The sequence below is a fragment of the Sardina pilchardus genome, chromosome 14, assembly GCF_963854185.1.
Source record: "Sardina pilchardus chromosome 14, fSarPil1.1, whole genome shotgun sequence".
Taxonomy (NCBI): Eukaryota; Metazoa; Chordata; class Actinopteri; order Clupeiformes; family Clupeidae; genus Sardina; species Sardina pilchardus.
This window is the reverse complement of record NC_085007.1, coordinates 3,974,439-3,989,438: the sequence shown is the minus strand read 5'-3', so window position 1 is coordinate 3,989,438 and position 15,000 is coordinate 3,974,439. Positions and strand designations below refer to the sequence as shown.

The window sequence follows — 15,000 nt, the reverse complement described above, 5'->3', positions numbered from 1 at the left end:
GGAGCCGCAGCTGAACATAGCTCTGAGGGATAGACCCGTACACACACACACACACACACACACACACACACACACACACACACACACACACACACACATACACACACACACACACACACATACACACACACACACACACATACAGTACACACACACACCGTCCAATGCCACTTGTCATACAATATCCTTGCATAACTTTGAATAAACAGGAGTGTAAACAGGACATCGTTAGAGTCCATAATAGTTTACATAATAGTTTGCATTTACCGTGGAATTTATTTTTGAAATAGCGATATATATGCAGATAAAAGATATTTGGTCTTTTATAAATCACTGTGATGAATGTGTTGTATAGCTACTGTAGGCTTCAGCAGGCTCAGTATGCATCAGCACTTCAGGAAGCATTGGTTATGTGTGTGGGCACTGCATTGAGCAGCAGCTCTTTCAAAAGCATTGGATATGTGTGTGTGTGTGTGTGTGTGTGTGTGTGTGTGTGTGTGTGTGTGTGTGTGTGTGTGTGTGTGTGTGTGTGTGTGTGTGTGTGTGTGTGTGTGTGTGTGTGTGTGTGTGTGTGTGTGTGTGTGTGTGTGTGTGTGTGTGTGTGTGTGTGTGCGCGCGTGCGTGTGTGTGTGTGTATGGGGACCAGCTCTGGATGATCTGCTAATCAGGGTCCTCATCCGCACTTCTCTCTTGGCACTCAAGCACCAGCAGACACACACTCACCCACACGCAAACAAACACATACGCACACACACACACACACACACACACACACACAGCCATATGCACAGGCACGTACACATGTGCATGAGTGTGAAAAGGAGAGGGGGGGCAGAGTGGCACATTTGAGTTTCCTGCGCGTCCCTGAAGGAGGTGCATCTCCCAGTCACGCTCTGATCATCCGGCTGACCTTTCTTCCCCCCCGCTCCGCTCCCCTCGTCTCCGAGCCGCGCCGCCTGATGGCTTCATCCCAGCCTCAGATCATTAATTCCGCTCCATCATTAATGGCGGGGGCTCACACACTTGGGAAGGCTCGGCCTTTGATGTTTTATTTAACGCCTTGGCCCGGCGCTCCTCAGATCTGCCGCCGCCTCCTCCTCTGCTAGACGCTGTCGAGGCTTCCAACACGCCGCTGCCGCTGCTGCTGCTGCTGCCTCTGCCGCCGGGAGTTTGTTTCTGGGCTGTTCTTTCTTTTTTTTTTCTCCCTTTTTTTTGCCTTTTTTAACTTTGTGTTTTTGTTTGTGTTTGTATGTGGGTGTGTGTTTGTGTGTATGTGTGTGTGTGTGTATGTATGTATGTGTGTGTGAGTGTTCTGCATTTGTGCGGAACAGAGAGATAGGAAAAAAGAGACAGAGAGAGAGAGAAGGAAAGTAAGAATGTGAGATTAAGAACTCCACAGCGAAAGAGAGAAAGAGAGAGAGAGAGAGAGAGAGAGAGCGAGCGTGTGAAAGAGAGGGTGGTGTGTGTGTGTGTGTGTGTGCTTGGCATCCGTGAGAAGGCTGGAATCACAGAATCAAACCCACTAAATCCACGTTGTGCCCTGGGCACCTTCCCCTCCTTGTCCTTAAATACTTTTTAAACCCAAGAAGCCGCCCCCCTCCCCTCCCCCCCTGCTGTTTACCTGCCTGTCACTGAGGGCGTTCTGCAGGAAACGTTCCCTATCTAATTCCCATCTCGGAGTATGCACACTCGCGGGCCGCTAATTAAAGCAGAGGAAACATCCTTATGGAAAGAAAGCGTCTGCTGGTTGTGGAGTTGAGGGCCGTGAGCCTCTTCATGTGGCTTCTATAAAGCACACCTGGTCCGTCCTCTTATGGAGCTCCTGCAGGCCACTGGTGGGGTTTGCGGGAAGCTCAGTAAAGTTAGTCATTATAAAACATCAGGGCCTTTGCCCTTAGCTACTGATATTTTTACTGTGCATGTGTGTGTGTGCCCCTCTCATTGCTACAGTTTGTGTGTGAACGTAAGGACAAAGTAAATATCCAGACAGAAGACAGAAGACTACTGAGTTTTTAAAGTGTGTAAAATGATGGACAGAAGTAAACAACAAAGCAAAATGGTTATTAAACTTCAAGGACTAAAGGGCCATTCACACCAAGAACGATAACTATTGCAATAACTATAACCGTAATGATAAAAGCGTCCAGTCTGGCCAACGATAAACAATGTGGTGGTTTCTGATTGGCTGTTAACTTTTTATCTTTCTCAAAATCACTCTGAAAGTGATCCCCAACAATATTGTTGTTCATGTCGTTATTGCTATAGTTTATGTGTGAACATCGTCATTCATATTAACTAGAGCGATATTTGTTTACGGTTATCATTATAGTTATCGTTGGTGTGAGGTGAGCGTACCTTTATAGGGCTGGACTTGACACTTCTTCTTATATTTTCCTTTAAGTGGGGCTCTGTTAAAGTACACCAGATGAAGAATGAGATTAAAACGTGTGTGTTTTTCTTTGTGTGTGTGTGTGTGTGTGTGTGTGTGTGTGTTTGACCCCCTCAGGTGATCAAGGCGGTTGAGGAGAACTACAGGCTGCCGGCGCCTATGGACTGTCCGACGGCGCTCTACCACCTCATGATGGACTGCTGGCAGAAGGACCGCAACAGCCGGCCCAAGTTTGAGGAGATCGTCAGCCTGCTGGACAAGCTCATCCGCAATCCTAGCAGCCTCAAGACGCTTGCTAACTGCTCCAACAGGTAGTCTAGCGCCACACCTGCTAACTGCTGCTCATCTGCCTATAAAGGAACACAGCTACTTTGGGGGGAAATGACCTTATTTGGCATCCAGAGTTAGATAAGAGGATACATATCTTTCTGATCACTGCGTGTCCAATAACTCAGTTTGGCACCATAGCCACTGTTAGTTCCAGTTAGCCTATAGCCTCTCTTTTAGCTACAGGCTAGCTACAGGCTAACCGGTCTAGTCCAACTTCTGCTAACAACATTGCCTAAATTTAGCCTCCTACATTATAGCATCAGTAACGAACCAAGGCCACTCTAGCTGTGGGATTTGCCCCTCTGTCTACTGTGGCTGTGTTACCTGCCTTTCTGTCGACTGTGACTGTTATACCCCCTGTCCACTCTTAGCTGTGGGATTGGGGTCATCCTTATGTTCCCTGGGTCCTATGTTCCCCACTTTTCCCTTTTTTAAAAAAAGGGTCCTGTGTTCCCTGCGTTTCCCTTTTTAAAAAAAGTGGGAACATAGGTACGCTCCTGTGGGATTTGCCCCTCTGTTCACTGTGCCAGTGTTATCTGCCCCTCTGCCCACTCTAACTGTGGGATTTGCCCCCTTGGCCACTGTGGCTGTGAGATGGGCTCCCTCTCAAACGGGACTGTAAGTAGAGTGAGCCGTCACATGTTGCTTCCCATTGGCCCAGATGGCGGACATGACGAGTGTGTAATTTATGCAAGTTTCAGATAAGCCAGTTTGTAACAGTGCTGTGCACGGCTGTCACAAGACATCAAGATTTAATGACACTTTTTAACAAATAACCGCTAGTGTCTCGTGATGTAACCTCCGAGTGATCAAAAGTGACACAGCACAAATGACTTCCAATTATGCGAATTATATGCCACCCAGTCCTGTGGATTGATATGTATTTCTGCACAGAAGCAAAAATCATTTACCCTCCTCGTAATTATAATAGTTAATGCAATTATATGCTGTGCTGTTTAATAGGGCTGTGATTTGAATTTTCTGACGCCAAATTACAAACATGCTGTGTAATTATGTGTCATTGTATTGTAATCTTAGACTCTCCAGACCCTTAAATAGTAATTGTAATATTGATTTTAATATTGAATTTTTATTTTTCTAAATATAATGAAATTCCAAATATAGCAAATTAGCCTCCGGGTGTGTTATTCGCCGCCGCTCTCGCTGTGGGTCGCTTTGGTCGTTTGATCAGAAACTCCAGGAGGGAGCGCCGTGGCCAAGCCATCAGATAAATCATTTTACACAAGAGTAGTTCCCCTTAATGACATCCGTGTCATTTATGTTTCCACATTGTTGTTGTGCTTCTTTTTTTTTCTTCTCTCGTCCTGCTTATTGGCGTGTCTCAGTTAATTATGACGGTGGCAGTAAAATGAAGTTGTCTGTAACGGCTTCATCTCTGGCCGTAGACGCTCGCTCGGCGTGTGGGATTTATGCGTCCGCTGAGCCGGCTTGTCTATTTGTCTTCCCCACAGGGTGTCCAATTTATTAGTGGAGCAGGAGAGCGGCGAGTGCGCAGTCTACCGATCTGTAGGGGAATGGCTGGAGGCCGTAAAGATGGGTCGATACGCAGAGCTGTTCATGGAAAGTGGATACACCTCGATGGAAGTGGTCGCACAGATGACCTTGGAGTAAGTTTCAGCCTTCGCAGGTCTGAGTGTGTGTGTGTGTGTGTGTGTGTGTGTGTGTGTGTGTGTGTGTGTGTGTGTGTGTGTGTGTGTGTGTGTGTGTGCATATGTGTGTGTTTGAATGTCTTCTTTCTAATGAGGAAAGTTTTATACATTCTGTGCTGTAAGTCTAAACACTTATCGGATAAGTTGTGCCTTAATCTTAGCATAATACAGAGGTGGAGGATATCAGTGTACTGAATAATCATTGCAGTTATGTATTCAGTATGATAAGAAAGATAACAAAGCCCATGTAAAGCAGAAGTACCGCAGTGTGGTTAAACTTTAACAAGTGACCTGTTGTGGTCCTACTGCATAAGGCAAGTACTGCAGTGCCTAGTAGAGTATCCATATGTTCTAGTGGCATTGGAGTGCATCAGCCCTGCATGCCATAAGTTCATTTATCAGCTAAGAGGCTACTCTAGGTGGCGCTGTGGAGACTACTTTAGGTGGCGCTATGGAAGCTACTCTAGGTGGCGCTGTGGAGACTACTTTAGGTGGCGCTTTGGAAGCTACTGTAGGTGGCGCTGTGGAGGCTACTATGGCCATCCCACGTTCTGGTCCACAGGGACCCAGGTTCAAATCCAACCTCTGGTCATTTCCTGTTCCTACCCCACATCTCTCTCTTACACTTTGTGACTGTTCTATCACCATGAAGGCAAGATGGCCGAATAATATACTTTAAAACAAACATAATGAAGCGTATCTTGTATGCAATGAGCAAAGTTGTTCTGAGGGATGAAGAGGTCTTTCGCTCCATTGAGTGAGATGTATATCTCTCTCCTGATCCATTGTTTTTTTCTCTGTGTCTGTCCACAGTGACCTGAGGAGAGTGGGGGTGAATCTCGCTGGGCACCAGAAGAAGATCCTGAACAGCATCCAGGAGATGAGAGTTCAGATGATTAACGTGGCAGTGCCAATCTGATGCCACGTCCCCGGCCACCACCCCCCGCAGGACTGCCTATAGCCTAGCACTTTTTACCACTGCGAACACATATTTATTGAACGGAAAAAGGGAAGAAAAAAAGGGAAGTGGCTCGTTGAAAACGGAGGAGTGGAAACGGAAGACAGATGGAGTGCCAGCTGCGGGGTTGTTCGCTCCTGGCTCCTCTTTTGAGCGCTTTCATGGTTTTTTTGGTTTGTTTGTTTTTTTTCCTTCTTCTTTTCGAGGGGAGAGTAAAAAGCGATGCTTGGGTGAGAGGCGCGGTGAAAAGTGTGGCACATTCCCAGGCAAGGCCAGCAGACTGCGTGTGCGCGTGCGTCAGTGTTTCTGGGCCGAATGTATAGCACTTTTTTCAGACCTCATTCAACGGATCGAATTACCTCCAGAACCACCTCAGAACCCGAGGCCCGTCACCCCGAGCTCCTCGGATCATTTCCACCTGATATCACTTGGAAGCTGAAGTCATGCAGTACCAGAATCTCATATCAATTGATTTGTTTTTTTGTTTTTTTTTGCGAAATTACAGAAGAGAAACGTGTATTGAAAAGCAATATTAGAAGTAACAGTAGACTTTTTGATGTGTTTTATTTAACAGCAAGCAATGGACACATAATAATTCTCCCTTTTTTGCACAAATATGTGTCTTAACATGGAGGACCTGAGCAGAAGAAATTGCTTCCTGTAGGACAGAGAAGTACAACACTGTTTTATTTATTTCTCACTGGTTGGCTAACGTGTTTCGTGTGTAAATAGTGTACAGAGAAGGAGTACCAAGGGTCACAAGTGCATCCAGGACCATGTTGAGTTTCGCTTCTTCTAATTGGGGACGTTAGCCAGTGGTGGACAGACCTACTGTTACACATGCATATGTACAGTCTAGTTAATTGTTAACTGCTATCGCTTCTCAGACTAGAGATGACCATCTGAGGATGTGTGCACTTCCGTGTGACACTCCTGGCTCCTCTGCTTCAAGATATGTTGATGATGAATCTGTTGTTAATTATTTAAGCTCTCTCGGAGTTCTGTGCTAACCGTGATTTTTTTGTCATGGATTCTTTTGTTTGTTTTCTTTTCTTTTCTTTTAGAAAAGTTCTAATTTGTGGAGACTTTTGCTCAGTATTTGTCAGATGTGCACAGTGTTGAGAACATGCCGTTGTCAGTGCTTCGTGGCACAGACGGACACATTCGAAAAGCAACAGCCCTTGTGCTGAACCCCACTCACTGCTCACAGTCGCCATTTTGATCGAGTCTGAAACTGTTGGTCGTTGTGAACTCACCCTATTGAGACTACAAAGATGAGAGTGTGTACCTTTTTGGTAATTGGCCTGTCCTGAAAATACGTCAAGTATTCCTGAATGTTGAAGGTCATTATTTAGTGGTGGGGATCCTTGTTTTGGTGAATTGAGTAAGTTACTACCGCGTATACCTCAAAGGCGAACCCGGACACCCCAAGAGGAATTAGTCAGTGAAGTGCCTCCGTTAACTCACTCAGAAAACAACTCATTCGATCAATTGCCCTTTATTTCTGAGGAGTCTGAGAATCAATTACAACCAGCACTCTGTAGAGGACATAACATACGAACCGCCTTGAAAACCAAACAGCAATACGGGACGCATTGAGTTAACTTGAAGTGCATTTGCGACTTATAACTTATTTATAAGTGTGACATCACCCAGGGTCCCTCAGCTAAAGATGACTAATACTGGAATGTGTAGACAGGCATTAATACCAATCAAATTTTGTTTGATTTGCACTTTATTAACTCTCTTGCCCAGTTCTTGTTTAAATTAAAAACAAAAAAAAAGAATGAACGGCACCGTATTTCTTCTGTCCTAGTGTTTCTATGAATGCAGGGGTGAATAGCGTGACAGTCGTTTTTTAGCAGATTTTGCCTAAGAAGCCGTAGCCTGTTTAAGACTAGACCAATTCTCATTGATCCTCAATTCTGGATTGAGAATAGATCTGGCCCCCTTTTGTCCTTAGGCTAGAAGCCCTTGAATTGTCCCAAACTCACCTTGTAATTTGATATTGCAGGAGCACAAAACTAGATGCCATGTCTGGGTAGGAATTGGAAAGACAAAGCCGTTTTTAAAATGAGTAATTGATTAATTTAATGTTTTATTTTAAGGGCAATATTTCCCAATGTTATCAAATATTTTATTTAATTTACAGTGAATCTGTTTTGCAGTTTAAACCTTTGAGAAATAGCACACGGTTTCCATATGGTTTGTTAACTGTTTAAAATAGAATTTACTCTATTTAATTTCTCTCTAAGCGGTGTCTATTTCTAAAATTTCTTCCATGCGACAAAGTGTTATTACAGTGTACAATACCATTTACTCTAGACATCAACATTTGTAAACAAAGATCACAATCTTTACCAGTATGGGAAAAACAAACTGGTCATGGGAACATTGTCCATGACAAAACTGTCACCCAGGTAAGGTCAGTGTTACTCTATTGGATGAAAACCTTCATATGAACCCATTTAGCTGCATGACTAACGTGATGCGACACAGCAGTGCATAAAAGCACAGTAAACCACTGCCACAGACGACCCTCAGTCAACGCAACCCTTCATTAGCCTCCTGAGACCCTGCGTCCTCATATGAGGACATTACATTTAGGCTCTGCTTTACCTTGTGCTTACTTTTTCTGAATAAAAACCTGTTGTCCTTATATGTGGACACTTCATTTTACCCTCTAGTGTTATCAGACACACAATACAATGTTTTGGGAAAAAGCAATATGGCGTCGAAATCCACCTCCACGCTTTACCGGCATACGCGTGAGAACTATCGTCATGGTAACGTGCCAGTGAACGTTATGACATTGTTTTTTTTTTGTATATGTTTGTGAACAGTTGTAGTATGATATGGCATCAAGTTTCCCCCATTTCGATCATTGCAAACAGACCAGGACGTGTTTAACTTTCATGTCCTCATACGAGGACATCGGGACTGAAATGTACGCATAATTTCATTTTTAGGCTACATATTACATTGGAAATTGACGTTCATTGGCCATATCAAACTACTGTAAAGCAATAATGGAAGTCAAAGTGTGGACATAGACATAATAGAGTAGCCTGAATAAATAAATCCATTGAAGGAATTACAAAAATAAATAAATAAACAAATAAGAAACAAATAGAGCAGAACTGTTTTGCTTCAATTGATTGTGGATAGACTTCTCTCCACATGGGTGTGACCCATACGTACAACTAACATTTACAAATAAACACTAAACTTAACCAAATTAATAACAGGACATTTCTGTTCAATAAAAACAAACTGTTTTCTTAATAGTTGAATCTTAGGCACTTGGAGTACACACATGAATATTCACATTCTTTCTGGATTGGCAATCTCATTGTATTTTATGGTAATAGAGACCCAATGTCCTCATACGAGGACATCGTTTTTCTCAAAAACTACTTGATGTACAGAGGTGAAATTTTTTTTGTATGTTTATGATGCCCTACTAAGCCAAAATAATGGAGTGAAATGAAAAATGCATTCAAATTTACATCCAGGGTCTCAGGAGGTTAGACCTGATCAGCACTACATATTCTGTGTTAATTTGTAGATCCTCACATACAAAAAAAAAATAAAAAATGTGGTAAGATGCAGTTGACGAGTGCAGGTTACACTGCAAAACTACAATGAGTTACAAGAGTAACCGGTCAGCAATTCCAGAGATGGTGCAGTGTGTCTTTTTGGATAGTAAGATGGGCTGTCCATTGAGAGCAGGATCAGTTCAGCAGAAGTTGGTATTGGGAATGGACACAGTCAAACAGGCCCACAGGGTTGGATCAAAACCAGTATAAAGAAGTAATAAAGCACAGAAAAAAATAGCTGTTGTAGTAATTGTGTGTCTCTTCCCTGATGCTGTATGTTTTGTTTGTGTATGTTTTTTTGTAGTGTAATATATGAAATTTTATATATTTTTAATAAATGTGGTAAAAACAATCTGCATTTCTATTTTGCATTAAATCAAGACTAACATAAACACATTGGGAAAATGCGAATTAATAACACCCCATTCCACTCGATCACAACTGCCCAACAGCAAACACGTGCAGATGAGCTTTGCTTATTCACAACACATTTGCTCGCAAATGACAAAGCAGATATCTGGAGATCCATGGCAAACAAATGTAATCCAGGGGCTTCATCTCGTTTGACATCCAACCACAAATGTACTCAGATAAGTGATTACTGATGCTGTGTTTGCATTGGCAGCAGTGCAGCTGGAGTGTAAACAGCAGACAGATATTAGCATTGCTGGCTGCGGGACATCAGCAGAATAAACCGCAGGCTCCTCTCCTCTCCTCTCCTCGGCTGAGGCTGAGTCTGTCTGAGGGCCAGAGCGTGTGAAGGGCACACAGAGGGCAGGACATGCAGGGCTCAGAGGACCACACATACATTACAGTATGATTGTATGTCACCAAGTACAGCGGGGGTGGTTAAGGAAGCAGTAGTGATGATGGAGTGGGGGGCGGGGGTAAGTACACCTGGAGTGGGGGGGTGGGGATTAAGGAAGCAGTAGTGGTGATGGTGGGGGGGTATGATGTGATGCATTGTAAGAGTAGAGCTAAAGGAAGCAGTGATGAGTTCGAGAGAGGGAACATGTGTGTGTGTGTGTTGGTGGTGGGGGGGGGGGGGGGGGTGTATGAAATGCTACATTGTAATGGTAGGAGGCAGTGGTCGTGATGGCTGAATGAATGGTGAATGATAGCCTACTATAATAACATGTGGATGGGAAGCCTTTTGTTTTTACTGCGGTCCACCAGGAAATGTGCATATAGTTTTTGGTCAAATTTGGTGTTATGGATAACAACAGTGTGAAACAACACGTCAGAGTTTAAATAGCAGTGTTTGTCAGTCAATGTTTGTGGAAAACAGGCATGCTTGCCGGCTCTCCTGGATGCTGTATGATTTAAAATGTGGATATGGATTCGGTCTCTCATTCAGCAGTATAAAATGCCTTCCAGACTGACCATTCAGTGATTTATAACACCATCTATGGTCAGTATGTATTATTTATCACAATGTAAGCTATAAGAAGCTACAGTATAGTTCTTAAAAGAAAATTCCATCTTCACATATGAAGCAATCCATCCTAATAACAATTTTATTTTGATTTGTGAGATATTATAGATTAATATATGGGACGTGAACAGAAATGTGTCTTATATTATATTTTATGAATAAAATCTGGATTCTGAGGGTATGAGGTTGTGTGTGTTAGCTGAAAGGGTCTTCATGAGACCACTTCCCCCAGCATTTATAAAATAACATATTCCTATTTAATGCCACGGGCGGTGATGTGAGCATTGCTCTTTATCCCATCCTCTAATCACACAAGTCCAGACGTCATGGTATGTTGTCTTCACAATGCAGATCCGTAACTCAGGGATAATGAATAGATGTTACCCAGCGTTTGCAGGGCTTAAGCCTTGTTTTACCACTTTTCTGACTTGCCTTGGAGTGTAGCCCACAGACATGAGAACCCTGGAGGTTTGAAATTAGATGTTCACTTTCAAGTCGAAAATGTGATTGTGTGCAGAGGTGACAAAACCCATTTGTCACCTGTGATGTGTAATCAAATTCTTTTGGAAGCTAAACTGATTAACGCTGCATAAATAAGCAAAATGCAAATCGCTGATGAACGTTTCGAAGTTTGAAGCGCACAGACTACTAATAGAAGGAGATAAGCTGGTCGTCCAATCAGAACGCAGAGATTTATCATTTATCTGCAGCCTTGAATTTCCCCAGTATGTGAATCTTTTTGTTTTGGTTTCACTGAAAGCTTTGCTTTTAAAAAGATGATAGAAAAAAATGCCTTAAAGATACCTTCAATGAAGAGGACAAAAAAAAACAAAAAAACATTTGAAGGACTTAAAACGTAAGAAGTTCAAAGGCCTATGCATTTCTGATGAGGTAAATATATGAAAAATATTATTTGCAGTTGATATCTTCTCTCCTTTATGTTATGATTGAAATAGTATCTTCTTCTATAAATTAAAGTGCTTTGTGTCTATCTCTCTCTCTCTCTGTCTCTCTCTCTCTCTACTCACATACTCTTTTTCAGTGGCCAGCCATATGATGTCCTCAAAAAAATCAACACATTGAGCAGAAAAGCAACATCCAATCTACTATATATGTTAATGCACAGCAAGGTGAATCTTTGTGCATTTCCCAGCCATAAGATTGTTTGTCATTTCAGAGAAAAAACTAAATTGACCCAGTGATCTCCAGGGGCCTTGGCTCACCTAAACATCGCTCTAGGTGTCAATTATCAATCCAGGTTCTCAGCCTCTCAGGCAAGAAATGAGAGAGAGAGCGAGAAGGGAGAGGGGGGAAAAAAATCATACATCTTAAATGAGTAAAGATTGGCGATCAGCAATAAAAAAAAAAAATAGTGCTGTACCATTTATCTGCCTGTGGTTTGCCTTCTGACACACTTGATTGTTCTTTTGAAGGCTCGTAGCTGGAGGCTGCCGTGGCCTGTCGAGACAGAGGAGTCGGGTGTCCCCGGGCTGAGCTACTTCCTTGTAATGCAATTTTCTGAGTATGAAGGTGCCACTGGACGTACGATCCCCTGAGTCATTTAAAAATCATTTCGATTACAATCATTATGAATGACCTTCATCAAAGTCCTCTTCAAGCAATGTGGGAGGAGGGGGGAGGGGCCGAGGCGGCAGGCGGGGTGATTAGGGGTACCTTTAAGATATATTTTTGAGAGAATACACCTGAGAGAAAAGTATAACCTTGGTGAAATTGCTGTCCTTTACACTTTTTTTTCCCCCAATTATGCATTTTGAAGTTCTTAAATTGGAGTAAGTTAATTAATTTACTGGACCTTCAAGGAGGACTTCATTCCAAGTTGTGCTCTGATGCTGAAATCAAAGACATGATTATATTTCCATTATAGTCCATGTGGGAAATGATATACTGTATACTGTATTATATACAGTATATACTGTATATGACTATACGGCATATGACTATTCCTGTGACATCAATGAGTGAGGTTCCATTCAGCAAACTCAACCAATCCTGACAGACTTCATTTGTCAAATGATCTAAATCCCACCCATCACCTCATTCCCAGAGCTCTGATTGGTCCAAATCACCAGATTGTGGTGACAGGACCAGCGATAAGCACCATGGTGGTCTCGGCTGGCCTGGGGGTGCCTGACTGTTATGGTCAGTGATGAATGATAAGTGGTAACTGCACTGCGTTTGTATAGTGTTTTTTTCTCCTAAATGCTTCACAGATTGATGGACGTCTCACGTCACTGACACACACTCATGCACAGCAATGGTGAAGACGGCCATACCAGGATTCCACCAATCCACTGGGGGCAGTAGATCCTCCCTAAGGCCCAGGGGTGTAGTGGTAAAGTGGACAGACTGAATTCTGTGATCACGGTGAGGTGGACCGCACCATGTGATATCAATTTAAAAATAATAATAATAATAAGAAAAAGGCATTCAGAATATTTTTGATGATGGTTGAGGTTTATAACGACACGAGGTGTATTGGTTCCTAGAGTGTTGAATGTTGATGAGTGTCTCACACTGTATGTGAATAATACAGTGTGAGTTTTGAATGTTTTAAAAGTTGCATTTTTCAGAGGTGGATAAACTTTAATTAGAGAATTATTTCAGGGTGGATAAAATGTGTTTACTTATGTTTAACCTCCACTGCACCCCTGCTTATGCCACTAGCCCCTCAGGGGCAGTAGAATCTCCCCTCTGCCCCCAGTACTGATCTCCAGGTCTGATGTGGGGTCAGCATCACCCAGCATATGCCTGTCAGGACATGGTCAGAGAAAACAACAGAATAGACTTAGTTGTTGGGTCTGCATTTTGTTGAATCTGCGTTGCGGTGAGTCTGGTGAGGATTGTGTGGGCTGAGTCTAATTTGAACTTTAGTTGTTGGGTCTGCATTTTGTTGAATCTGTGTTGCGGTGAGTCTGGTGAGGATTGTGTGGGCTGAGTCTAATTTGAACTTAGTTGTTGGGTCTGCGTGGTGGTGAATCTGAGTTGCGGTGAGTCTGCGGAGTGCTTGTCACTAGAAGAGAACTCTCTGAAGGTCCCTTCTGGAGCTGGTGACTTCCGTGGACGTGTGGGAGAAGCAAACTGCTGCTGTCAGCACGAACAGCTCACAGTCATTAGGTGCGTTCTCCTGCAAGGTCACGCAAGGACACGTGAAATAGTAGTTAACCCCCACGATCACCCCCCTCCTGCGCAGGGGAATATTAATAACCCACTACTTCATTTTGGACACTCATTATTTCCACTCTAACGAGCTCGACCAGCAGACCTAGACAAACTATTACTCTTCGCACAAGCTCCGACTCTGCAGTCACTTGAGAGGACTGGTTTTAACCAGAAGACTCACATGGGTTCCCATTCACATACTGGTCTTAAATAAGGCATGCTACTGATGATACTGATGTATGGTGGGTTGTCAATGAGCAAAGCTACAGTGAGCCTGTTTCCTGACTGGGTGAAACCTGTAGGGTGACCTTGGAAAAGGGAGCACGACCTTGGCTGGTAATTGGAGTAATTACAAGTCAAAGGTGTGTCTGTGTGAATCATGTGCTCGGGCAAAGTTCAACCAAGGCAAGGCTATGTCATTAAACAATCATGAAGAACTGTCTTAGATGAGAGGGCCTTTTAAGAGTGTTTTCAGCTGAATGTAAACTGCTAATTTCCTACAATCACTCATCTCAACTACAGAAATAGAGAGAAAAAGCAAACATTTCAAATGTAAAAAAAAAGAATCTTCAGATGTTAGTCATCCGTTTATTTCCTAAACTGAGAGCAACTTTCTGCAGATGTGACTGAGAACAGACTTGTTTCAGATTCAGACAGGACTGACTCATGCTGGCAGTTTATTGAATAAATATACATCCTAGATTCATACTGGCAGTAATGCTGAAGGTTGTACAAGGACTGCTTTGAGCCAGTAAAATATCTGACATTTATGCATTGTTGACGCTCTCACCGAATGGTTTTACATAAATAGGTATCTGCTAGAGAAAGAACAATGCCATTTGGACCCTATTATAATTTATTATATCAATTAATTATGAAGAAGACAAGACTCCAAAAGGCAATAAACTCCTGGTTTCCTCATGACACAGTGATTGGCTCGAGGGGCTACAGTGTGGCAAAGATGCTCACCCAGAGGGCTACGAAAACTACCGCAGTGAGAATATTTCCAAATGAGTCCAAATTAAACTCTCCTCCTTTCACTGCCTTTGGTGTCCTGTCCACCCGTATGTGGCAAACAGATCTCCAAAGAACACTGGTAAATAAAAGCATAAAAGGGCAATAGTACAAGCACTGTACATAGAATTGAACAATTAAAAACATAAAAGATACTATACAGAGGTAGATCTCCAAAGAATACTTGTAAATAAAAGCAAAAAAGGGCAAATGTACAAGTAGCCTGCATAGAATAGAACAATTACAAAACATAAAAGATACAGAGTAGTAATATCCGTAATTCTCCATCTACTCGATGGTCCATCCACCCTCGGCTGTGTGGTGTGGCTACGCTCCTCATACGTCTGCTCTCAGAATTGCTCTCTGAATACAGCCCCTTTATAGGTCAGCGCCTCGCGCGTTTACAACAGGGTGTAAAATTCCCA

At 42.9% G+C, this 15,000-nt stretch overlaps 1 protein-coding gene across 1 annotated transcript in view; it reads left to right on the top strand.

The window, feature by feature from the left end:
* The window catches only part of LOC134100605 (ephrin type-A receptor 5), a 63,840-nt gene extending 58,519 nt beyond the window's left edge, over positions 1-5,321 (top strand). Inside the window, 3 exon segments of the mRNA XM_062553895.1 lie at positions 2,507-2,700; positions 4,192-4,347; positions 5,203-5,321. Coding sequence (XP_062409879.1) covers positions 2,507-2,700; positions 4,192-4,347; positions 5,203-5,308 — 456 coding nt within the window. The 3' untranslated portion in view covers positions 5,309-5,321.
* Positions 5,322-15,000: the final 9,679 nt, after the last annotated feature.